This window comes from Leopardus geoffroyi, chromosome A2, assembly GCF_018350155.1.
Source record: "Leopardus geoffroyi isolate Oge1 chromosome A2, O.geoffroyi_Oge1_pat1.0, whole genome shotgun sequence".
NCBI lineage: Eukaryota > Metazoa > Chordata > Mammalia > Carnivora > Felidae > Leopardus > Leopardus geoffroyi.
The window spans coordinates 96,182,649-96,208,883 of NC_059331.1; the positions used below are offsets into that span (position 1 = coordinate 96,182,649).

At 41.7% G+C, this 26,235-nt stretch overlaps 2 protein-coding genes across 3 annotated transcripts in view; one reads left to right on the top strand and one right to left on the bottom strand.

Moving 5' to 3' along the window:
* Positions 1-5,025: 5,025 nt before the first annotated feature.
* GATAD1 (GATA zinc finger domain containing 1) lies at positions 5,026-15,805 on the top strand. 2 transcript variants are annotated; one of them, XM_045494765.1, is made up of 5 exons: positions 5,026-5,530; positions 6,313-6,438; positions 8,088-8,147; positions 11,664-11,847; positions 14,415-15,805. In XM_045494765.1, exons 1-5 carry the CDS (start codon positions 5,279-5,281, stop codon positions 14,603-14,605), a joined length of 813 nt encoding a protein of 270 aa, XP_045350721.1. In that variant the 5' UTR covers positions 5,026-5,278; the 3' UTR covers positions 14,606-15,805. The 2 variants fall into 2 exon arrangements, with proteins under 2 accessions (XP_045350721.1, XP_045350722.1); XM_045494766.1 differs by having other exon boundaries at positions 5,046-5,530; positions 11,664-11,869.
* PEX1 (peroxisomal biogenesis factor 1) overlaps positions 15,139-26,235 on the bottom strand; it is a 60,428-nt gene continuing 49,331 nt past the window's right edge. The window contains exon 22 of the mRNA XM_045494762.1: positions 15,139-15,566. Coding sequence (XP_045350718.1) covers positions 15,549-15,566 — 18 coding nt within the window. The 3' untranslated portion in view covers positions 15,139-15,548. The remainder of the gene's footprint in view (positions 15,567-26,235) is intronic.

Here is a 26,235-nt window from a genome sequence, read left to right on the forward strand (position 1 = left end):
TTTGAAACATGGCAGGCCAGAAAGGATTGGCAGGAGATCTTCAATGTGTTGAATAGAAAAAAATATGCAGCCGAGAATCCTTTATCCAGCAAGTCTGTCATTTAGAATAGACGGAGAGATAAAGGTCTTCCCAAACAAACAAAAACTGAAGGAATTTGTCACCACTAAATCAGCCCTACAAGAGATCCTAAGGGGGATCCTGTGAGACAAAGTACCAGAGACATCGCTACAAGCATAAAACATACAGACATCACAACGACTCTAAACCCATATCTTTCTATAATAACACTGAATGTAAATGGATTAAATGCGCCAACCAAAAGACATAGGGTATCAGAATGGATAAAAAAACAAGACCATCTATTTGCTGTCTACAAGAGACTCATTTTAGACCTGAGGACACCTTCAGATTGAGAGTGAGGGGATGGAGAACTATTTATCATGCTACTGGAATCCAAAAGAAAGCTGGAGTAGCCATACTTATATCAGACAAACCAGACTTTGAATTAAAGGCTGTAACAAGACATGAAGAAGGGCATTATATAATAATCACAGGGTCTATCCATCAGGAACAGCTAACAATTATAAACGTCTATGCGCCGAATACGGGAGCCCCCAAATCTATAAAACAATTACTCATAAACATAAGCAACCTTATTGATAAGGATGTGGTAACTGCAGGGGACTTTAACACTCCACTTACAGAAATGAATAGATCATCTAGACACACGGTCAATGAAGAAACAAGGGCCCTGAATGATACATTGGATCAGATGGACTTGACAGATATATTTAGAACTCTGCATCCCAAAGCAACAGAATATACTTTCTTCTCGAGTGCACATGGAACATTCTCCAAGATAGATCATATACTGGGTCACAAAACAGCCCTTCGTAAGTATACAAGAATTGAAATTATACCATGCATACTTTCAGACCACAATGCTATGAAGCTTGAAATCAACCACAAGAAGAAGTCTGGAAAACCTCCAAAAGCATGGAGATTAAAGAACACCCTACTGGGGCGCCTGGGTGGCGCAGTCGGTTGGGCGTCCGACTTCAGCCAGGTCACGATCTCGCGGTCCGTGAGTTCGAGCCCCGCGTCAGGCTCTGGGCTGATGGCTCAGGGCCTGGAGCCTGTTTCCAATTCTGTGTCTCCCTCTCTCTCTGCCCCTCCCCCGTTCATGCTCTCTCTCTGTCCCAAAGATGAATAAACGTTGAAAAAAAAAAAATTAAAAAAAAAAAAAAAAAAAGAACACCCTACTAAAGAATGAATGGGTCAACCAGGCAATTAGAGAAGAAATTAAAAAATATATGGAAACAAACGAAAATGAAAATACAACAATCCAAACGCTTTGGGATGCAGCGAAGGCAGTCCTGAAAGGAAAATACATTGCAATCCAGGCCTATCTCAAGAAACGAGAAAAATCCCAAATACAAAATCTAACAGCACACCTAAAGGAAATAGAAGCAGAACAGCAAAGACAGCCTAAATCCAGCAGAAGAAGAGAAATAATAAAGATCAGAGCAGAAATAAACAATATAGAATCTAAAAAAACTGTAGAGCAGATCAATGAAACCAAGAGTTGGTTTTTTGAAAAAATAAACAAAATTGACAAACCTCTAGCCAGGCTTCTCAAAAAGAAAAGGGAGATGACCCAAATAGATAAAATCATGAATGAAAATGGAATTATTACAACCAATCCCTCAGAGATACAAACAATTATCAGGGAATACTATGAAAAATTATATGCCAACAAATTGGACAACCTGGAAGAAATGGACAAATTCCTGAACACCCACACTCTTCCAAAACTCAATCAGGAGGAAATAGAAAGCTTGAACAGACCCATAACCAGCGAAGAAATTGAATCGGTTATCAAAAATCTCCCAACAAACAAGAGTCCAGGACCAGATGGCTTCCCAGGGGAGTTCTACCAGATGTTTAAAGCAGAGATATATACCTATCCTTCTCAAGCTATTCCAAGAAATAGAAAGGGAAGGAAAACTTCCAGACTCATTCTATGAAGCCAGTATTACTTTGATCCCTAAACCAGACAGAGACCCAGTAAAAAAAGAGAACTACCGGCCAATATCCCTGATGAATATGGATGCAAAAATTCTCAATAAGATACTAGCAAATCGAATTCAACGGCATATAAAAAGAATTATTCACCATGATCAAGTGGGATTCATTCCTGGGATGCAGGGCTGGTTCAACATTCGCAAATCAATCAACGTGATACATCACATTAACAAAAAAAAAGAGAAGAACCATATGATCCTGTCAATCGATGCAGAAAAGGCCTTTGACAAAATCCAGCACCCTTTCTTAATAAAAACCCTTGAGAAAGTCGCGATAGAAGGAACATACTTAAACATCATGAAACCCATTTATGAAAAGCCCACAGCTAACATCATCCTCAATGGGGAAAAACTGAGAGCTTTTTCCCTGAGATCAGGAACACGACAGGGATGCCCACTCTCACCACTGTTGTTTAACATAGTGTTGGAAGTTCTAGCATCAGCAATCAGACAACAAAAGGAAATCAAAGGCATCAAAATGGGCAAAGATGAAGTCAAGCTTTCACTTTTTGCAGATGACATGATAGTATACATGGAAAATCCGATAGACTCCACCAAAAGTCTGCTAGAACTGATACATGAATTCAGCAAAGTTGCAGGATACAAAATCAATGTACAGAAGTCAGTTGCATTCTTATACACTAACAATGAAGCAACAGAAAGACACAGAAACTGATCCCATTCACAATTGCACCAAGAAGCATAAAACACCTAGGAATAAATCTAACCAAAGATGTAACAGATCTGTATGCTGAAAACTATAGAAAGCTTATGAAGGAAATTGAAGAAGATATAAAGAAATGGAAAAACATTCCGTGCTCATGGATTGGAAGAATAAATATTGTCAAAATGTCAATACTACCCAAAGCTATCTACACATTCAATGCAATCCCAATCAAAATTGCACCAGCATTCTTCTCGAAACTAGAACAAGCAATCCTAAAATTCATATGGAACCACAAAATGCCCTGAATAGCCAAAGTAATTTTGAAGAAGACCAAAGCAGGAGGCATCACGATCCCAGACTTTAGCCTCTACTACAAAGCTGTCATCATCAAGACAGCATGGTATTGGCACAAAAACAGACACATAGACCAATGGAATAGAATAGAAACCCCAGAACTAGACCCACAAACGTATGGCCAACTCATCTTTGACAAAGCAGCAAAGAACATCCAGTGGAAAAAAGACAGTCTCTTTAACAAATGGTGCTGGGAGAACTGGACAGCAACATGCAGAAGGTTGAAACTAGACCACTGTCTCACACCATTCACAAAAATAAACTCAAAATGGATAAAGGACCTGAATGTGAGACAGGAAACCATCAAAACCCTAGAGGAGAAAGCAGGAAAAGACCTCTCTGACCTCAGCCGCAGCAATCTCTTACTCGACACATCCCCAAAGGCATGTGAAGATAAAAAGCTTCTGCACAGCAAAGGAAACAACCAACAAAACGAAAAGGCAACCAACGGAATGGGAAAAGATATTTGCAAATGACATATCGGACCAAGGGCTAGTATCTATAAATACTATAGATTTATAAATCTATAAAGAGCTCACCAAACTCCACACCCGAAAAACAAATAACCCAATGAAGAAATGGGCAGAAAACATGAATAGACACTTCTCTAAAGAAGACATCCGGATGGCCAACAGGCACATGAAAAGATGCTCAATGTCGTTCCTTATCAGGGAAATACAAATCAAAACCACACTCAGATATCACCTCACGCCAGTCAGAGTGGCCAAAATGAACAAATCAGGAGACTATAGATGCTGGAGAGGAGGTGGAGAAATGGGAACCCTCTTGCACTGTTGGTGGGAATGCAAATTGGTGCAGCCACTCTGGAAAACAGTGTGGAGGTTCCTCAGAAAATTAAAAATAGACCTACCCTATGACCCAGCAATAGCACTGCTAGGAATTTACCCAAAGGCTACAGGAGTACTGATGCATAGGGGCACTTGTACCCCAATGTTTATAGCAGCACTCTCAACAATAGCCAAATTATGGAAAGAGCCTAAATGTCCATCAACTGATGAATGGATAAAGAAATTGTGGTTTATATACACAATGGAATACAACGTGGCAATGAGAAAGAATGAAATATGGCCCTTTGTAGCAACGTGGATGGAACTGGAGAGTGTGATGCTAAGTGAAATAAGCCATACAGAGAAAGACAGATACCATATGGTTTCACTCTTATGTGGATCCTGAGAAACTTAACAGAAACCCATGGGGGAGGGGAAGAAAAGAAAAAAAGAGGTTAGAGTGGGAGAGAGCCAAAGCATAAGAGACTCTTAAAAACTGAGAACAAACTGAGGGTTGATGAAGGGTGGGAGGGAGGGAAGGGTGGGTGATGGGTATTGAGGAGGGCACCTTTTGGGATGAGCACTGGGTGTTGTATGGAAACCAGTTTGACAATAAATTTCATATATTGAAAAAAGAAATGATAAAAAATAAAAATAAAAATAAATAAAATAAAATGTATTTCAACTCCTAATGCATAAATGTCCATGGATGTAACTCCTGTAAACAAGAGTATTGGAGGGCGGGGGGAGAGGGGGTTCTAAATTATAATTTTTAAGACCGTAAAGGGGTCCTCAGTAGGAGTGCCAGATTTAGCAAATAAAAATAGAGCACACCCAGTTAAATCTGAATTTCAGATAAACAAATACTGCATGGGATACACCCATACCAAAATATTATCTGAAATTCAAATTTAATTTGGCGTTCTGCATTTTACCTGCCAGTCCCAGGCCTAAGGCCAAAAAGTTTGCAAAAGTCTGCCCTAGTAGGAGATCAGTTCCCCTAGTAGGAGATCAGTTCCCCTAGTAGGAGATCAAGGGTCCAATTCCAGAAATCCCGGGATGGGGCACTTCCGGTCGGGGGGGGGGGCAGGCCAGCACCGCGCAGGCCCCGCCCATCGCCGGAAGTTTCCCAGGCCGGGTCCCGCCTCCGCGCCCACCTCCCGGCGCTGAGAGCCTCCGGGTGTAGGTGTCCCGCGCAGAGCGGGTGGAACCGCCTTCCTGCCTCCAGGGGGCAGCGGCCGCGCTCTGGTCCCTTCGTGGACAGCTCGGCGCCCGCGCCGCTCTTCCTGTCGCTGGGAGTGGCGGGCCGACCAGCGGGCGGCCCGGGCCGGCGGTCGCCATTCCCGTGTCGCTGCGCCCGCGGGGGCCGCCCGAGCCCGCCACGATGCCACTGGGCCTGAAGCCTACCTGCAGCGTCTGCAAGACCACGTCGTCCTCTATGTGGAAGAAGGGCCCGCAAGGGGAGATCCTCTGCCACCACTGCACGGGCCGGGGCGGCGCGGGCGGCGGGGGCGCCGGCACAGGGGCGACTGGCGGGACTGGGTGCAGCAGTGGCGGTGGCGGCTTCGGCGCGGCGACCTTCGCTAGCACCTCTGCTGCCCCTCCGCAGAGCAACGGGGGCGGGGGCGGCAAGCAGGTGAGCTTCAATGGCCCCTCCCGCAGGCGGAGGCCGATTGGGCTTGAGGTGGGCGGAGGCCGGCCGGGCGGGGAGGGGGCGCGCACTGTGGCCTTCCCCGACCGTGGGACCCTGCTAGAGCGGGCCGCCTCCGCCCACCACGAAAAGATCTTCGTTGATTTGGCCCATCGTAAGCACCTTTTGTTATTTTCAGAAATTGAAAGTGTACAGAAAGAAAATTAAAAACCCTTCAGAAATCCCCCTCATTGTAGTAACAGTTGCAGGAGTAACCAGACATCTCAATACACACACGTATACACAGACACTAAACAGGATCACACTACTGGACCTTTCTCTGTTACAGTTATTTTACCATTATGTCATGTTAAGTAATATCATTGTCATTGTTTTAAATGGCAGCATAAGTATTCCATTGTAGGAAGTGCCATACCTAACTAACCCTCGCCCTGGAGAGTTCAGTCGTTAAGGGTTGTTCACTACTATAAATGCCAACAAATGAATAGTTCTTGCCTTGGCCTAGACTTACTCGCACTCCTGCCCCCCTGCCTTTCTGTAAGTAGTTCACACGTTTTTGGAGGCTATGGAGATGCTTGCCCAGGGCGTTCTAATTAGCCCCGTTCCTGTGATTACCCAGCATAAAAGGAAAAGGTACATTTTTACTTAATTTTTATAAATCAGCATAAAGTGCGTACTCTGGAGTCTTTGTAAGATGGTTGTATCGGGACAGCAGTCTTTCTATAATTTTATTTATCTTTTTTGTTCTTTAATTGTTCATATAACAGAGTAAGCAGGAAATTCACAGGAGGTCTGCTCGTCTGAGAAACACTAAATACAAATCTGCTCCAGCTGCTGAAAAGAAAGTTTCCACCAAAGGAAAAGGGAGAAGACATATTTTTAAATTAAAAAATGTAAGATGATTGTGGACAGTGTCTTTTACGGTAATGGCATTGTGTGTGTAGTGTGTCGTCACTGCCTTCATCTCTCATTTGGACTTCGCTCTTGGGAGCCTTTCTGCAGTATTCTGGGGAGTGGTCCACACTACCTGAAAGGAAGTTAACACTGTTGCAGGAGGCTTACTGTTTATAGTTAATAATATCCTTTCTCTTTTTTTTTAGCTTTTAATTGTTTCCACTGGGAAATATAAAATATGAGTCTAAAAGAAACCTCAGCCTCAAATGCATTTTATTGGGTCCTCTGTGCAAAGGAGGAGGTGGGATTATGGTTCTTGGTATCACCAGGTATATTAGGAAAAAAAATTTCTTTTTATTCTTTAAAGATTGAAGTAAATAATACCGTAACTTATTCATTTACATGTTTGTTATTACAGCCCCAGAAAATGTATCTTACTGACTTATGATGATCAGTTTGATGAATATGAATCAAATATTTTGCTAACCTTTTCTTCTGCTGCTGTAAGAAAATAGATGGTTGACAGACTTGTGCTGGGGGTAGTTGAAAGCGCCTTTTTTGCAGTTAAATACTCAGGATTTTTGTAAACACAAGGGGAAAATGGTCAAACACAAATGTAGACTACTTTTTTTTAACCTTAGTATGGTGAAAAAAATAAAATAAAATAAAATAAACCTTAGTATGGTGTTCTTTCAGAACAGGAATGTTTCACTTACCTGCAAAGGCATTTCTGAAGTTGGGCATATTCATTTGTAAAACACAGAGGGGCCCTGCAGTATATTCTTGTGCAGATTGCAGATTCTTTTCCCATTGAGAAGAGTTGCCCCTAATTTACTTAAGACTTTTATAATTTAGTTTTCTTAAAATGAGGCATTTATTGACTAGACAAAGCCTGTTAAGTAAATGTGCATTTGACTATAGTTGTGTCACTTAAACACATATTTTCCTCTCATGTGTGGCTGAATATGCCCTGCAGTTATTTCAGTATCAATTTCTCTAGCAACCCCTTTCTTCAAGGATGATGCCAAGACATATTTGGGGAGGCCTGGTTTTTGTGTTGTGGCACACAGCGTATACTGCAGCTTTAGAAGGGATTTCAGGAATGGTTGGGTGGTGACAAATTTACTAAGAACTCCCAAGGAAGCTTCATATAGCCTTAGTTCAGCCTTGCTAGAAAATTACTTCTGATGACAATGAGTATCCTAGTAGTTCCACAGATAAGCTGAGATGGAAAATGTCTTCAAAGGAGACACTTTTTCACCTTGTGTTCACCTACACGTTTTTTATGACTTCCACTCCTATCATGGCCATCGGAGCCAGGATATTTTTATAACTAGAATGTTAATATGTAATAAAGCTTTGAGAGTGCATGCAGTGGATCTAAGCAGCATAATCAGAAGCTTGTGCTTTGGTTCTCAGCAATTTTTAAGCTGCTGGTAGCAGAAATAGCCATGGAAATATTCAAACTGCCTTGCCACAACATTCAGAAAATCGTTTGTCTTTTTATTGCACTCCTTGTCAATAAATAGATTTAGGATTTCTGAAGTTACAGAATTCTCATAGATGGCTGGGAAAATGTCTATACACACTACACACATATAATACACTATGAGTGTGCTAATATGTTTGCTTTTGTTTTTTTTCCTAGCCCATCAAAGCTCCTGAGTCTGTTTCCACTATAATCACTGCAGAATCGATCTTCTACAAGGTAAGCACCTGTAGGGTCACTGAGGGAAGATTTGGACCTGTTGTGTGATATGCTGCCAAATGTTGGGTTAGTCCAAAGGTCTCTGCTCCTCTGTACGGTATGTGATTATTTCTTGTTCTTTTCTAAACTATTTTCCCTCATAGGTGGCTGGTATAAGACATCTCATCCAGAGCTGAGGGGTAGTTGCTTATTGAAACATGTTCTTTTTAACTATTTTAAGTATCTCGAAATGCTAACGTATAGTGTGGAGTCATGAAAGAGTGAACCATCCTAGTCACTGTGACAGTCACTGTGTGAGAAGCAGAGTAGGGGCTTCGACTAGTAGACATTGTATAGACCTGATATCTGGTGGGTAGAGGAGGCACAGAGATTCTAAAATGCCTTTAAGGAGAAGTGAGAGGAATAAGGATAGTGGTGGTGATTAACATCTACTAGAAGTCCATGGTGAAAGAGTCCAAAATGTTTTGATACAAGAGTGAGGAAGTCAGGTTTCCTGGGATCCAAAGCCCACAGACATCTGCTACTCCGGAGAGACATGACCTATTGTTATTTTTTAACCAGAAGCCTTAGGAAAGCAGTTGCAACATAGAAAAGAGCCTCAAAACCTGCAGGCCTGGCACAGGCAGCAGCCATTAAATACTGTTGATGTTTTGGGATCTGAATTATCTTTTGGGGGGCAGTGACACAAATTAGTGCTTCATACCTGACTGAAGTGGACCAAACGCTGAGAAACTCAAGTGTTATACTGTGTACCTTTTTTTTCTTTTTTTTAGCCCAGACTAACGGTCTGTATACACAGGCAAACATCTGTCCTGTATTTCCAGCCTTTCATCATTGTTAAGAATAAAATAGCTGAAGTTTAGCATGTGCTTGCTATGCATCAGCCACCGAGGTGAGCATGTCACATGCTTTACTTCATTCAGTCCCCTCCATGAAGTGCTACTGTTATTCCCACTTTATGGATGAAAATAGTGAGGCACAGAGAAATTAATGAACTTGTCAAAGATAAAATAGTCAAGTCATGGAGCGAGCTCAGCTCCTGGCTGCACTGGCAAGTGGCTGTGTGACTGGGCTGTGTGGCAACCTCTCTCGTGTTTCTTCATCTATAAAATAGGGATTGTAAATAGCTACCTCAGTGGGTCAAGCAAGATCATGTATGTTAAACACTCAGCAGAGTAAGCACTCAATGAAGAGTAGAAATTGATATCCATCATGTTTTCAAATTTGTGTATCACTCTCACAGCTGAACATACAGTTTACAGATTGAGTCCAGAAGCAGCTGGTTTGGGGGGCACCTGGCTGGCTCAGTCAGAAGAGCATGTGGCTCTTGATCTTAGGGATCTCCACACTGGATGTGGGGTTTACTTAAATAAATAAACTTAAAAAAAAAAAAAGAAGCAACTGGTTTGGCTAAGGATTTAGCGTACTAGTGATTTCCACGCATGTCTCAACTGACAAAAAGGCAATGGCGTGTGGGACCTGTTATCACAAGTATCAGGATTTCTTATTGCTATCTACCATCCACATTTGTTAAACAATAAGGACAAAGTGCAACAAGATATTCGGGTAATGCTGCAGATACCATACCCAGTACTGCAGAGGCCATCACTGCAGTGCCACTGTGGTCAGCACCAGGGCAGGAGAGTTAAAAGGTCACTGCCATCTGTTGAACTGGAGTCCAGATCAGGCATGCTAGGGGGAGCTGAGTGGGAACCACTGGGTCTGATGGCCAAGAGTATGGGCAGCCAAGACCCCAGATGGTTAAATGGCCTTCCTGTGGCAAAAGAGCTCCATGAACCACTCTGCTTACTCCTAATCCAGTGTTCTTCAGTATGTTGTGTTGACCTTCTTTCTTGTCTGCCAAAAACCCTGAAACCTCCCTGCAAATGAAGGGACTCTTTAGATCAAGTACCTTAGTCACATCCATTGCTCTATGTAGGTACATACACAACACATGTTAATAAACACTTACCATGTGCCAGGTACTGCTTGCCATTGGAATCTTTCACCAAGATATTGTCTTTGCCTTGCAGTTCTGTTTTCACATGATTATATATTTTGAGTTAATATTCATTAAGCATATATTTGAGTGCCTATGATAAGCAAGGTCCTGTTTTTTTATGTGTGAAAAAACAAACTAATCATTGGTAATTTGGGAATAATGATTCTATGTGTAGACAAAGTAAACCATAAGTGTAAAGTATTTATATGACAAAGAACTTTGAGTAGTGTCTACAAGGACCAGATGATGATGGATGTGAACTAGGAAGTAGCAAATGGTAGCCCCCATTAACCCTACCTGTCCATAGTGATCTACATACAGCAGTCGGCCTTAGACACATGAATGAAGGATCCACCTGGAGAAACTCCTGTCACAGTTCACTCACTGCAAGTATTTCTTCAGAATTATTTTTAGGGTTGAGACGCACAATATCTTTAATGGCTTTACCGGCTGCCAAGGCCCTATTTTGAGTGAAGTAGTGATCAATCACACTTGGTTCCTGCAAGTCAAGGATTCCTTCACCAGCTGAGAACCACACGTACCTAAGGAAGTGCTGAGTATCATTTGGATCAGCCATTATAGGTGTTGGAAGGAGAGATTATTTCCTTTTCAAGACCTAGGGGAGAAAACATACAACAGATAGCAGACAGAGTCATAGGGAGGGCTAGACACAGGACATGTACGGATTAGTTAGTTGGCTGTGAAGTAGAGTAGGGATAAGACATGAGGCCTTGAGGGGCACCTGGGTGTCTCAGTTGGTTAAGCATCCAACTTTGACTCAAGTCATGATCTCGCAGTCTGTGAGTTGGAGCGTCAGGCTCTGTGCAGACAGCTCAGAATCTGGAGCCTGCTTCTGATTCTGTGTCTCCCATTCTCTCTGCCCCTCCCAAAGATAAACATTAAAAAAATAAATATAAATAAATAAAAAATACATTAAAAAAAAGACATGAAAGCTTGAGTGCCAGACATACAGGTAATTGTCTTGTGGGAGGATATCAAAGTGAATGGGAAAGGACCTATCCTGAAGACTGACTATAATCAGAAGAGTTTCTGTCATTTCTTTGGGTTTGAATTTGTCATGTCCGTTTTCTTTATGGACGCCAATGAGGGAGATGTATAGAGCATATTCTCATCCAGGAAGCACTGCTTTTCAGTACAGGACAGAGAAGGACCACTGAGCTGATAAAGGAGCCCCAGCTGCGTTCTCTGCCTTATGTAGCCTTCAGCAAGTCTGATATGAAAATCTGATATGAAAATTCTGATATGAAATCAAAGTGTCATTATAAATAAATGTTTCCTCCAGATGCAAGTTTCATGTGTGTGTAATTTTCATTGAAGAGTGAAAAACTTCAGGATTGGCATCAACAGTATGAATGTTGATGCATATTAGACCATCTCAAAGGTGTTTTACTGACCACTTTGCAAACTGTTTATTTCATGTTAAGGAGGTTTCAGTTCATAGCTGTGGTTTTTATTTTCACTTCAAATATGGGATTATCTTCTGTCTCCCCCAGGGAGTCTATTACCAAATTGGAGACGTTGTTTCTGTGATTGATGAACAAGATGGAAAGCCCTACTATGCTCAGATCAGGGGCTTCATCCAGGACCAGTATTGCGAGAAGAGTGCCGCACTGACGTGGCTCATTCCCACCCTTTCTAGCCCCCGGGGCCAGTTTGATCCTGCATCCTACATCATCGGTGAGTATGACAAGTGGCACAGGTAAGTCTCCACTATTACATAAAGGAATGTATTAGTCTGCTCAGGCTGCCATAACAAAATAGCACAGGCTGAGTGCCATAAACACAAAACCTGTTTTCTCACAATGCTGGAGGCCAGAAGTTGAAGATCAAGGTGCTGTCAAGATCACTTTCTGATAAGAGCTTTCTTCCTGGCTTGTAGGCACCACCTTCTCCCTAAGGCCTCAAATAGCCTTTCCTCTGTGTGTGCACACTCCTAGTGTCTCTTCCTCTCCTTAGAAGAACATCAGTCCTAGCAAATTAGGGCTCTACCCTATGACCTCATTTTTTTTTTTATTAACTTGTTTTTTTATTTTTTTAAATTTACATCCAAATTAGTTAGCATATAGTACAACAATGATTTCAGGAGTAGATTCCTTAGTGCCCCTTACCCATTTAGCCCATCCCCCCTCCCACAACCCCTCCAGTAACCCTCAGTTTGTTCTCCATATTGAAGAGTCTCTTCTGTTTTGTACCCCTCCCTGTTTTTATATTATTTTTGCTTCCCTTCCCTTATGGTCATCTGTTTTGTCTCTTAAAGTCCTCATGTGAGTTAAGTCATATGATTTTTGTCTTTCTCTGACTAATTTCACTTAGCATAATACCTCCCAACTCCATCCATGCAGTTGCAAATGGCAAGATTTCATTCTTTTTAATTGCCGGTAATACTCCATTGTATATATATACACCACATCTTCTTTATCCATTCATCCATCGATGGCCATTTGGGCTTTTTCCAAACTTTGGCTGTTGTTGATAGTGCTGCCATAAACATTGGGGTGCGTGTGTCCCTTCGAGACTGCACACCTGTATCCCGTGGATAAATGCCTAGTAGTGCACTTGCTGGGTCGTAGGGTAGTTCTATTTTTAGTTTTTTGAGGAACCTCCATACTGTTTTCCAGAGTGGCTGCACCAGCTTGCATTTGTACCTATGACCTCATTTAACATTAATTATCTCCCTAAAGGCACATCTCTAAACACCATCACTTCAGGGGTTAGGACCTCAACATATGAATTTGTGGGACTATAACTCAGTCCATGGCAAAGAAACATAAGCATCATTAAATGTTAAAAAGGAAAGAACTTTATAGAAAATATGAAAGATATTTTATATAGTTGGGGTTTGAGTGCTATCAGTTTTTGAGTTAGGGCAATACATACCTACTAACAAGTGATGTGGATAAGATTTTTCTGAGTGACCCAGGTTAAACTCTATTAAAAGAATTTATTGCTCAGGAGTTAGGCTTATTTAGGCATATTGACTTATAAAAATCTAGTTAAAAATAATTTGAAAAGCAACCGTCCCTATTATTTCTGCCATCTTAACAAATTTTCATTACGTATCCCTCCACATGTCACACATATTCATCCTAGACGTTTATAACATGTCATTGTGTACAGTTGGAATGGCAGCCACTGTACTTTTATGCATTTCAAAGCTGACAAAAGAAGTGGTATAAATGTTTCTCATAGACTTGCAGGAAGAAGTTGCTGATTAATAGTTTAAAACGTGTTCAGAGTTTTTAAATTACCCCATATTTTCAACCTTTCTGCAGTGAACTTGCATTACTTTTCTTTTTTTTTTTTTAATTTTTTTTTTTTTTAACGTTTATTTATTTTTGGGACAGAGAGAGACAGAGCATGAACGGGGGAGGGGCAGAGAGAGAGGGAGACACAGAATCGGAAACAGGCTCCAGGCTCTGAGCCATCAGCCCAGAGCCTGACGCGGGGCTCGAACTCACGGACCGCGAGATCGTGACCTGGCTGAAGTCGGACGCTTAACCGACTGCGCCACCCAGGCGCCCCTTGCATTACTTTTCATACGAAGGGTTTTTCGTTTTTTCCAGAGGGAACTCAGGGACAAATAACTACTGCTGTTATTCTCACCTATGGGTGAAGCTTGATACACAATCAGTTCTAAGTCTTCTGCTTGTAGGTACATAGAAGAGTGGACTTTCATCTCCCTGACTTCTAGGACTGGGTTCTCAGCAGAGGCGGTGATGTGAAGAATCACCTCTGGGGCTCCTCTCCCACCTCCTCCTCTAATCCTCAGATACTAGAGTGGGAAGTATGGCATAGAGATTCAGAACACAGGTGCTGGTGCCAGACTGTCTGGGTTCATAGCCAAGCACTTACTAGTTGTGTGGCCCTGAGCAAGTTCCTTAATCTCTCTTGCCTCATTTTCCTGATACATAGAACAGGAATAATAATAGTGCCTTCCTCCAAGCAAAATTGTGAGGACTCAAAGTATCCATGTATGTGCAGTACTTAGAACAGTATGGGCACATAATAATAAACACTGGTGTGCTAATATTTTTAGAGTCCTTCCTATATTGAGTCACTGTTCAGGGGAGTTAAACAGGTAAAGTAGAAAAAGTAGTGGAGAGTGACTTCAGAGTAATACACGTGTCAAGGACTAATGTCAGGTCACCAGAGTGGTTTGTCCTACCATTTAGGAATTTTAACCCTTTGTGAAAATGACATATATGTTCAAAAGATATTTAATCTTTCCACTGACTGCCTTTTAGGACCAGAGGAGGATCTTCCAAGGAAGATGGAATACTTGGAATTTGTGTGTCACGCACCTTCTGAATATTTCAAGTCACGTTCATCACCATTTCCCACGGTTCCAACCAGACCAGAGAAGGGCTATATATGGACTCATGTTGGACCCACTCCTGCAATCACTATTAAGGAAACAGTTGCCAACCATTTGTAGTTTAGAAAGTAAAACTTATTTCCAGTTATCTTGGATTCATAGTACTCTAAGACTTGCCACATATTTCTTTCATGAAATTCCTAGATGGAAAGAAGACTAAGAAGTTTTTCCCTACTACCCAGTAACCAGTAGCTTATTTATTACTAGTCACTTGGAAAGTAAAAAGGGATAACAAGGAATTAAATTACAGGCAAAGGCTATAATTTCCAGGGAGACCATTAGGAACGGTGGTATCTATTTTTCTCCATGGATTGTATTTCTCTAAATGGATTGTATTTTTCTACAAGAACAAAATGGTAATTAAGGTTTAGATTTCTAAGGACTTAATCAAATAAAATATAGCTATGACCAACTGTATCTATCACAAAGTTACACAAGCTTTATTTTCTCATCTAGAAAATACTAGGTATACTCTTGGCCACTTAAACCTTAAAGAAACTGATAGGTGGATGATTGTATTAGCCTGGGCTTTTTAAAACTTTATTCTGCAGCAAACAGATTCAGAAGTATTTTGTTGATCTTAACAGAGCTGCTCATTCTTCATTGTTTTTACCTCCCTTTCTCAAACTGAGGTTTCCAATCAAACAATAAAATTTTGTAGAGCAGACAGTGAACTTCATGAAAAACACATAGGAGACACCTAGTGTTCAGGCATCCCACTTGGTAGTTTCTTGACTACCATTAGAACAACCTTTTGGCAGTCATAAAAATGATTAATGGGCCATAAGCATTTAATATCTTCAAAAAGTCTACCATCTGCTATAGAGTCATAGTAACAGGCCTAAAACAAAGTCTTAGACTTAGAAGCCCTGTTTTCTATGAAATTGTCCAGAATTCAGCTGTAAGTTTTACTTCAAATGCAGGTCAGCTAAGTAAGGGGACAACAATGTGAAAATGGGAAGAAGTGGGGACCATACACTCGTGCCTCCAATTCTGTCGTGACTTAACCAGCATTTTTCAACTCCAGGAAAATTTGTCAGAATCTTATTTAATCATAGTGATTTTGAGTTGTAGCAGTTTTACCTGTTCACATTTTTCTACACAGTGATGGTTTGTATGTTAGAAGCAAGCAACTGTAGATAGCTCTATGTACATAGTTATCTCTACAAAAGTTACAGTAAAATTTGTTGTAAATACTATTGTAAATAGCTAAGTGCCAATATTCAAACTTTTGGATTAAAATGTATTTTTCATATTGTATTCACTTTGGATTTATTTCATTTAAACAATTAAATGTGGGGCTTTCTAATGGTATAAATAGAAAACACCAAGGTTATACTCTTAATTTGGAGCAACAAATTGATCAATATATACTTGATTTTAGGAAAATTTCAAAGAATGGCTACTTGGGAAAAGAAATACTTAATGTAAGATACTTATTAAAATGTAAAAATAATGGGGTGGCCTGGCTGGCTCAGTCAGGGGATCATGGTACTCTTGGTCCTGGGGTTGTAAGTTCAAGCCTCATGTTGGGTGTAGAGATTACTTAAAATCTTTTAAAAATTAATTAATAAAATTAGGAAATATTGAAAAAACAATAAATACCATGTGTTTATAAATTGGTAAATACTTGTGTAATATCTTTTAAAATAAAGATGGAATTTTCACTTTCTTCCTCAACAGACTCTACAGACTGAGCTAGCCAGGTACCCCCCAAAATTTTTAAATTTCTGTCAGTAAAATGTGTATATAAAATTAAAACCAGGGTGCCTGGATGACTCAGTCAATTGAGCATCCAACTCTTGATTTTGGCTCAGGTTATCTCCCAGTGTGTGGGATCGTACCCCAAGTCAGGCTCCGTGCTGACAGTGAGGATCCTGCTTGGAATTCTCTCTCTCCCTCTCTCTCTGCCCCTCCCATGTGCACATACTCTCTCTCAAAAAAATAAAAAAAAATTAAAAACCAAGGGGAGGAGCCAAGATGGCAGAACAGCATGGAAGGTTTTTTTGTGTGTGTCTCTTAGCCATGAAATACAGCCAGACCAATGCTAAACCATCCTGCACACCTAGAAAACTGATTGGAGTATTAAGACAACAATCTTAACCCGAACCACAGAACTCAGCAGGTACGAGGTGCAGAGAGGTGAACAGGAGAGAGAAGCCATGGAGGGCAGGGAGCTGTTTTTGCTTGCAAAGAGAGGACAAAGATGGGGGATAGTATGGGAAAGCCCTCCCCCTCACCCTCCCTCTGCCAAAAGCAGCTGGAGAGAAAGTGGAAAAGTGAAAACAGCCACAAGGACTGAACTAAAAGGGGAGAAAGGAGAGCGTTTAAATTCCATTAAGACTCTATAAACGGGGAGCGCAGAGTCTGAAACACTGCAAGTCAATACCTGACAGTGCTCTGGTGAGAAGGGCAAATTCCCAGGAGCAGAGTGAATCCAGGGGTCCTTGAGCCACATGAGGAGAGGCGATTCCACTGCAGGGAGGTTGTTTGGTAGAAACTGTGTGGCCCCCCCCACAGGCAAAGGCCCCAGTGGACCCTGGAAAACAACCATATTTGCTGATGCTGGAACAAGATTGTTAAGGGTTAAGCCTGGCGCCAGATGTGTGTTGTGATTTTCCATAATCCATGAAACCCTGCTGCTACACGATCCCATGAACTTTTATTGGGTCAGGCTGCCACCCAACTGCAGTCTCTGGCCATTGGCAACAGCATGGTCCCACAAACATTCCTGGGTGCAGCCGGCACTCAGCCTTGCTCAGTGAGACCCTCCCCCAGAGGGTCAGAACAGGTCAAAGCTTCAGTCCCTCAGAAGCAAGGGGCAGGAAAAACAGCCACAATTGAGATAAAACTCAGGAAGGAGGTGCCACCTGGCAACCTGATGGCTTGGTCACAGACAGTGTAAAAGCGGGGAGTGGATGGAAGCCAGAGACAAAGAATGGGTACGCGATTGCTGGTTGGGGAGAGCAGAATTCCGATACTAGACACTGGGTAGGTGGGCGACACCATTTCCACCCCTCCCTGCACATGTGCTTACACACCTACAAGCACACAACAATCCACCCCAGTAAGCTAAGCAGCGCCATCTAGTGGGGAACGGAGCCGTTGCACTAAGCCCCCCAAACTGGGCCAACCTTGCTCTTCAGGAACACTACAAGTCTCTCCACCTGCTTAGTGTACGGAATATAAAGTGCCTAATAACTTGACTTCAACGGGAAAACAATGTAATTTCACGAATTTCAGTCCTTTGGCTGGTCCATCTATTAATTTTCTTTTTTTTCTTTTATTTCTTTTCTTTTTCATGAATACAGAAAGAGAAAAAAATTATTTTTATGTTCAATTTTTATTAAAAATATTTTTATTTTTTCTACTATATTGTTTAATTCTTTGTAAATTTTTCAAATTATATTTTACTTCCATCATTACATTTTATTCTATTTCACTGTATTCATTTTCTCAAATTTTCAAACATTTTCCTTTTATTTTTTCCACTTTTTCTCTAATCTGTCAAGCTCCTTTAAACACCCAGACCAAAACACACCTAGGATCTAGCATCATTTATTTGATTTGTGTGTGTGTGTGCATGTGTGTGTTATTTAAAATTTTTTACTTTTAATTTTTTTTACCTTATTAATTCCTTTTCTTCCTTCAAAATGATGAAACAAAGGAATTCACCCCAAAAGCAAGAGCAGGAAGAAACGACAGCCAGGGACTTGCTCAACACAGATACAAGCAAGAAGTCTGAACCAGAATTTAGAATTATGATAATAAGAATACCAACTGGGGTCGAAAATAGATTAGAATCCCTTGCCACAGAGATAAAAGAAGGAAAAGCTAGTCAGGATGAAATAAAAAATGCCATAACTGAACTGCAATCTCGAGTGGATGCCACAGCAGCATGAATGGATGAGGCAGAACAGCAAATCAGTGATACAGAGGACAAACTTATGGAGAATAATGAAGCAGAAAAAAAGAGGGAGACTAAGGCAAAAGAGCACGATTAAGTATTAGAGAAATCAGTGACTTATTAAAAAGGAACAACATTAGAATCACAGGGGGGTCCCAGAAGATGAAGAGAGGGGAAAAAGGGGTAGAAGCATTATGTGAGCAAATCACAGCAGAAAACTTTCCTTAGCTGGGGAAAGACACAGACATCAAAATCCAGGAAGCACAGAGGACTCCCGTAAGATTCAACAAAAACCGACCATCAGCGAGGCATATCATAGTCAAATTCACAAAATACTCAGGCAAGGAAAGTATCATGAAAGCAGCAAGGGGGAAAAAAGTCCTTAACATACAAGGGAAGACAGATCAGGTAGGTTTGCAGCAGACCTAGCCACAGACACTTGGCAGGCCAGAAAGGAGTGGCAGGATATATTCAATGTGCTGAATCTGAAAAATATGCAGCCAAGAATTCTTTATCCAGCAGGCTGTCATTCAAAATGGAGGGAGAGATTAAAAGTTTCCCACACAAACAAATATTAAAGGAGCTTGGGACCACTAAATCAGCCCTGCAAGAAATTTTTAGGGGGAGTTTCTGAGGGGATAAAACTCGAAGAGAAAAGAGAGAGAGAGAGAGAGAGAGAGAGAGAGAGAGACCAAAAACTACAAAGGTCCTAGAAAGAACCAGAGAACACCACCAGACACTCCAACTCTATAAGAAACATAATGGCAATAAATTCATATCTTTCAGTACTCACTCTAAACGTCAAAGGACTAAATGCTCCAATCAAAAGACATAGGGTAACAGAATGGATAAGAAAACGAGATCCATCTCTATGTGCTGTTTACAAGAGACCCACTTTAGACCTAACGACACCTTCAGACTGAAAGTAAGGGGATGGAGAACCCTCTATCATGCTAACGGTCACCAAAAGAAAGCCAGAGTAGCCATACTTATATCAGACAATCTAGACTTTAAAATAAAGACTGTAACAAGAGATGAAGAAGGGCATTATATCATAATTAAGGGGTCTACCCACCAAGAAGACCTGACAATTGTAAACATGTATGCTCCAAATGTGAGAGCACCCAAATAGATAAATCAATTAGCCACAAACATAAAGAAACTCATTGATAACAATACCATAATAGTAGGGGACTTCAACACCCCACTGACAACAATGGACAGATCATCTAAACACAAAATCAACAAGGAAACAATGGCTTTGAATGACACACTGGACCCGATGGACTTAACAGAGATAGTCAAAACATTGCATCCTAAAGCAGTGGAATAGACATTCTTCTTCAGTGCACATGGAACGTTCTCCAGAATACATCACATACTGGGACACAAATCAGCCCTCAACAAGTACCAAAAAGTCGAGATCATACCATGCATATTTTCAGACCACAACACCATGAAACTCGTAAGCAACAACAAGAAAAAACTTGGAAAGATAACAAATACTTGGAGACGAAAGAACATCCTACTGAAGAATGAGTGGGCTAAGCAAGAAGTTAAAGGGGAAATTAAAAAGTACATGGAAGCCAATGATAATGATAACACCACAGCCCACAACCTCCAGGACACAGCAAAGGGGGTCATAGGAGGGAAGTATATAGCAATCCAGGCCTTCCTAAAGAGGTAAGGAAGGTCTCTGATACACAGCCTAACCTTACACCTTAAGGAGCTGGAAAAAGAACAGCAAGATAAAACCCCAAACCAGCAGAAGACAGGAAATAGTAAAGATTAGGGCAGAAATCCATGCTATCGAACCCAAAAAAACCCAGTAGAACAGATCAATGAAACCAGAAGCTGGTTCTTTGACAGAATTAACAAAATTGATAAACCCCTGGCCGGTCTGATCAAACGGAAAAAGGAAAGGACCCAAACGAATAAAATCAAGAGTGAAAGACGAGAGATCACCTCCAACACAGCAGAAATAAAAACAATAATAAGAGAATATTATGAGCAATTATATGCCAATAAAATGGGCAATCTGGAAGAAATGGACAAATTCCTAGAAACATATAAACTACCAAAACTGAAACAGGAAGAAGTAGAAAATTTGAACAGACCCATAACCAGTAAAGAAACTGAATTAGTAATCAAAAGTCTCCCAGAAACAAAAACAAACAAACAAAAAACCCAAGAGTCCAGGGCCAGAAGGCTCTCCGGGGGAATTCAACCAAACATTTAAGCAAGAGTTAACACTTATTCTCTTGAAGCTGTTCCCAAAAATAGAAATGGAATGAAAACTTCTAAACTCTTTCTATGAAGCCAGCATTACCTTGATTCCAAAACCAGACAAAGACCCCACTAAGAAGGAGAACTATATACCAATTTCCCTAATGAACACGGAGGCAAAAAGTCCTCAACAAGGTATTAGCCAACTGGATCCAACAATACATTAAAAAAATTATGCACTATGACCAAGTGGGATTGATACTTGGGATGCAGGGCTGGTTCAATATCTGCAACACAATCAATGTGATTCTTCACATCAATAAAAGAAAGGACAAGAATCACATGATCCTCTCCATAGATGCAGAGAAAGCATTTGACAAAATACAGCATCCTTTCTTGATAAAAACCCTCAGGAAAGTAGGGATAGAAGGAGCATACCTCGAGATCAGAAAAGCCATATATGAACGACCTGCCGCTAATATCATCCTCAATGGGGAGAAACTGAGAGCTTTCCCCCTAAGGTCAGGAACAAGATAGTGCTGTCCACTGTCGCCACTGTTATTCAACACAGTGTTGGAAGTCTTAGCCCCAGTAATCAGACAGCACAAAGCAATAAAAGGCATCCAAATTGGCCAGGAGGAGGTCAAACTTTCACTCTTTGCAGATGACATGATACTCTATGTGGAAAACCCAAAAGATTCCACCAAAACAAACAAACAAACACACAAACAAACAAACAAACTTCTAGAACTGATCCATGAATTCAGCAATGTTACAGGATATAAAATAGTGCACAGAAATCGGTCATATTCCTATATACCAATAATGAAGCAACAGAAAGAGAAATCAAGGAATCGATCCCATTTACAGTTGCACAAAAACCCATAAAATACCTAGGAATAAATCTAACCAAAGAGGTGAAAAACCCATACACTGAAAACTGTAGAAAGCTTATGAAAGAAATAGAAGAAGACACACAAAAAAAGGAAAAATATTCCATGTTCCTGGATAGGAAGAACAAATATGGTTAAAATGTCAATACTACCCAAAGCAATCTACATATTCCATGCAACACCTATCAAAATAACACCAGCACTCTTCACAGAGCTAGAACAAACAATCCTAAAATTTGTGTGGAACCAAAAAAGACCCAAATAGCCAAAGCAATCTTGAAAAAGAAAACCAAAGCAGGAGGCATCAATAATCCTGGACTTCAAGGTGTATTATAAAGCTGTAATCATCCAGACAGTACTTACTGGCACAAAAACAGACACTCAGATCAATGGAACAGAATAGAGAACCCAGAAATGGACCCACAAGCGTATGGCCAACTAATCTTTGACAAAGCAGGAAAGAATATCCAATGGAATAAAGACAGTCTCTTCAGCAAGTGGTGCTGGGAAACCTGGACAGCGACATGCAGTTGATATTGAAGCCAAGTTTCATTACAGTGCAATATTAATTTCTCTTTAAATTACCCAATTTAAATTGTGCCCAATTCTCTAGGATGCACCCTAGTGCATCCTTGGGATGTTCATAGCAGCCCCCATTTAGGACCTGCATGTGGGGATTCTTCCGTGACACTATGGTTTCCCTCAGTCACATAAGACCCAGATTTTGCACTTTGTTTTCCTGCCTTTATCTTTCCAGGCACAAGAGGAAAGCAACAGCAGTTCACTCTGCTAAGGTTTTAGATGGAGTCTACTAGATAATTATCCTGAAATTAAGTGTATAATATAAACGGGGAGAGGAAATTTGACTTGCTAGCCGAGAATAGGGAATCTGGCAAAACAGATGTTTTAAATGGCACTTGAGGCAGAAATAGACAAAGGACAGGTCTGGATGTTGTCTTTCCAGGCAAATACAACAAAAGGATCCAAATGCACAACAGAAGTCAAAAAGTTGTGTTGCATTAAGCAAAAATCAGGTTGGGTACAGAGGGAGGATAAGATTCTAGGAAAGTATTGTCAGGAATGCCAGAGAGCTAAGGTAGAGTAAAGAGTTCCTGGCCTTGGTGGTCCCAGCTGAGTGAGGTGGATGAAAGTCACAGGGTTTCCTAGAAACTGAAGAGAGAGAGAGAGGTTCTGAGGGATGAGGAATTATGCCATTCATCAATGTGACGATAGTAATACAGACAAACCAAATCCTATAAATGGGATAGTTTCCAATGTGCTTGTAAACAATAATGAAGCAAACAGCTCAAAGGTAAGTGGGAAGAAGAAGATGGAAGGGAGGAAGTAGACATCTCTGGACATGCCCAGCGATGCCACTGAGCCTGTGACACAGCAGACACAGCAGCATGATAAGGTCTGGTACTGTGAGTAGGAGGGTGTGGTCTACAAAAGACAGAAAACCAGCCTGGGTGTAAATCCCACTCCTTCATACCTGCCACATTTCCAGCACGCCGTGTGTCTCCTCTACCATCATCCAATAACCCAGCGCAACTGGGGCAGCAAGACCATCCTTTGGTCCAACAACAGGATTGTCCAACAATCTTTAAGGCAGTTCTACTGTCCCGGAATTGCCTCAATTCAATCTTGATGTACCAGAACTGCAATGACACAGTCACCTGACAGTGGACAAAAAAGTAGAGAGACAGAAGTCTATTCTAGGGGAACAAAGTGGTGGGTGGAATGGGCTACTTACGGGGACAACTTCTCAGATAGTCACCAAGGAACTGATCTTCCTCTTTGATGTGTCTTGGTTTCTCCCAAGCAGCAGTCTAAAACTGCTGTAGGGGTTTGTCACAGCACTGGATGATCAATCCTTCCATGTGCATTCCTGGCCAAGCCAGAAATTAGTTGCCATGAGAGAGAGTTCCCTATAGGACTGTTCCCTTCGGGGAAAAGAAGCAAGAGTCCCATTTCTTCAGAGCTAGTGACTCAGTCTCTTATGCCAACCAACAACCTTGAAATTGTCCAGAAGCCAGAGTGGAGAGAGTTTGTGGTGAAAGTAAAACTTGGAGCCAGCAGAGCACACAGAGAGCAGGAAGAACCTCCCGTGGTCATCTGAGTTACTAGCCCGGGGAAATGCACCAGTGAGCCCTGGTGCACCACCATGAGATCCTGCTCTGTCTTGGGATCCCCGGAGGTGGTGTCAGAGCACCAGGAGAGGAGAGAGTGAGAACAGGTCCCCAGACATGTTTTTCCACATTTCCTTCTTCCCAGAGAACAGTCCAGTTCACAGAAAAAGTACAGAGATAGGAAGTAACCCTGTACTTTCCAACTCTGTTTCCCAGAGGAGGAACATACCAGTACCCCTGCATGGTGAGGAGGTCAAATTGTACTACACAGATGTAGTTTGGGGTACCGTTGTTCCTCTAAGGGTTCCTTCATGTCATCAAAATATGATGCGGGTAAGCCAGGTCCAAGGACCCAGAGGAGGGTCCTTGGCTTTGTGCAGGATAGAAATCAAACATGAGCCAGAGAAAGTGAAAACAGAGTTTATTGAGTGGTGTGACAGGTAGAGAGTAGCAGATGGAGGTCTGGGAGACTCAGAAAGGAAAGAATGTCTGTCACTTGGGGTTAGGGGTTTGTATTGGAAGGGAGGAATCTAGGGTACATGTTCCCCTGGGGAATCCAGGGTAGGATCCGACCAAAGGTGCGTGTCAGGTGAACTATAGGTGTTATTCCATAAATTACCGAAGGTAAGGGGTTTTGATGCCAGTGTAACCTAAGATTTGTTTGAAGCTAATGTCCTAGAACATGCTTGGGATCTGGATCTTCTTAGATGTCATCAGGTGTTTGGGGGCCTAGGACAAAACTCAGGAAAGGATTAACTTTCTTGCTTCCTCCTTGAAGTGAGAACATGGCTGCTTGGGCTTCTTCAGAGGCAAAATATGGAATACAAGTAAATGAGGCCTAGCATAAAAACAGCAGGGATGGAGCCTTTATAAAATGGAACCCTTTAGGGGTCCCACCTGGGTAGCTACCCACCTGGATAGCTCAGTTAAGCCTCTGACTTGATTTGGCTCAGGTCATGATCTCATGGTCATGGGATAGAGCCCCGAGTAGGGCTCTGTGCTGAGTGTGGAGCCTGTTTGTTTCCATTTTCCCCTCTCTCCTGCTCATGTGCACACATGCTCTTTCTCTCCAATAAATAATAAACCAAAACTTTCTTTGAAAAAGTAATAAATAAAAATAAGTGGAGTCCTTTTAGCCCTCGTACCTCACTGAGATGGCTGAAATACCTTTGTGTAACATAAAGGAAGAAATTCAAAGACTGTGAGATAGACATGTTGAGTGAATGAATCATGTCTAACTCACCAACTTACCACTACCCAACCATGTCCCCCAAGATAGAGGGGGTGTCAGAAAATACTCCCTCAACAAGGCCTTAGAAATACACTGGTGTATTAGGATTGATCTTGGTTGTAATAGGTACCCTACTCAGAGAAGTAATTAAGAGGTTTATCTGTCTCTGGCATATAAAAAAAATCTGGGCATAGGACATCTAGGGCTAGTAGGTCACCTCAGTGGTGCTCTCAGGGAAACAGGCTCCTTGTGTTCTTGCACTGCCTCAGTCACCCATGGTTCTCACCTTCATGTTTGAAGATGGTTGCTGCATCTCTAAAGGTTGTGCCCTCATTTCAGGAAGAAAGTCTGTCCCAGGGATTTCTACTTCCTTGTGCTATCTAGAACTATGTCACATAGCCATATGTGGCTGTAATGGAAATCACGTGACTCAGTAATTCACTTGCCAAGGAGCATAGGAAGGCAAGGGAGAGAGTGCTGGAAAGATTGTTGAGTGACTCTGTCCGTAGAAACTGTGACAACCGGTGGGAGATGCAATTGGTAGGGAGACATTGCAGTACAAATGGGCTTTCTGGTTTCAGTGGGGATGAGTGGATCCTGGGATAGCAGAGACCAGGTAGCTGCAATGTGTGAAGCCAGGTGGATGTGGCTACCATAACCAGAAGACAGTGCATTTATTAAAAGGGTCTGACCCGCAGGGTTCTTTGGTGCTGCCCAACTAATTGTGGGGTCCTGAAGACCAAAATAGATGGTCAAAGATCCTATTTGATTTTTAGAATTTAAAAATCTTCCACTTAATAAACAAAGGTCTGATTGGCGTCGTTACAACATAGTCATGGCACCTGACCCAGTCTCAGGTCTAGGTCAAAGAAAGAGGAAGCCAGGTGTCTAGGGAAAGGGCCCTGAAATAACATCATAAGTACTTGCTATGGATCTTGCTTCCTCCAAGTTTTCCCCAAAGGACCTGAAGCCACTCACCAGACCATTGTCCAGGTATCCTGAGAAATAACCAGACATTCTGGGGATTATCAGAGACACTGGGCCTGTGCTAATGTTAATTCCTGGAGACCCAGAACTCCACTGTGACCTACCCGTCTAAGTGAAGGCACTGTTACTATACTAGCCCTGATGACCAGTGGACACAGAAAACCCTCCAAGGCAGCAGAATTTTGGAGCAACATGTCTCTTCCATTGTGGCAGGAGGTAGAGATGACTGATATAAAAATCCATGCTAATCCATAGTCTGTGGCTAATAACCTGGTGATCAGAGATTTGTGAGAGCAGGACTAGAGCACTGGCAGTGA

Bases quoted from the DNA above. Each gene is read 5' to 3' on its own strand.
- GATAD1 (XM_045494765.1), top strand. From the start codon at position 5,279: ATGCCACTGGGCCTGAAGCCTACCTGCAGCGTCTGCAAGACCACGTCG. The intron at 6,439-8,087 runs GTAAGATGATTG...TTTTTTTCCTAG, and splicing joins ATATTTTTAAATTAAAAAAT to CCCATCAAAGCTCCTGAGTC. The intron at 8,148-11,663 runs GTAAGCACCTGT...TGTCTCCCCCAG, and splicing joins CAGAATCGATCTTCTACAAG to GGAGTCTATTACCAAATTGG.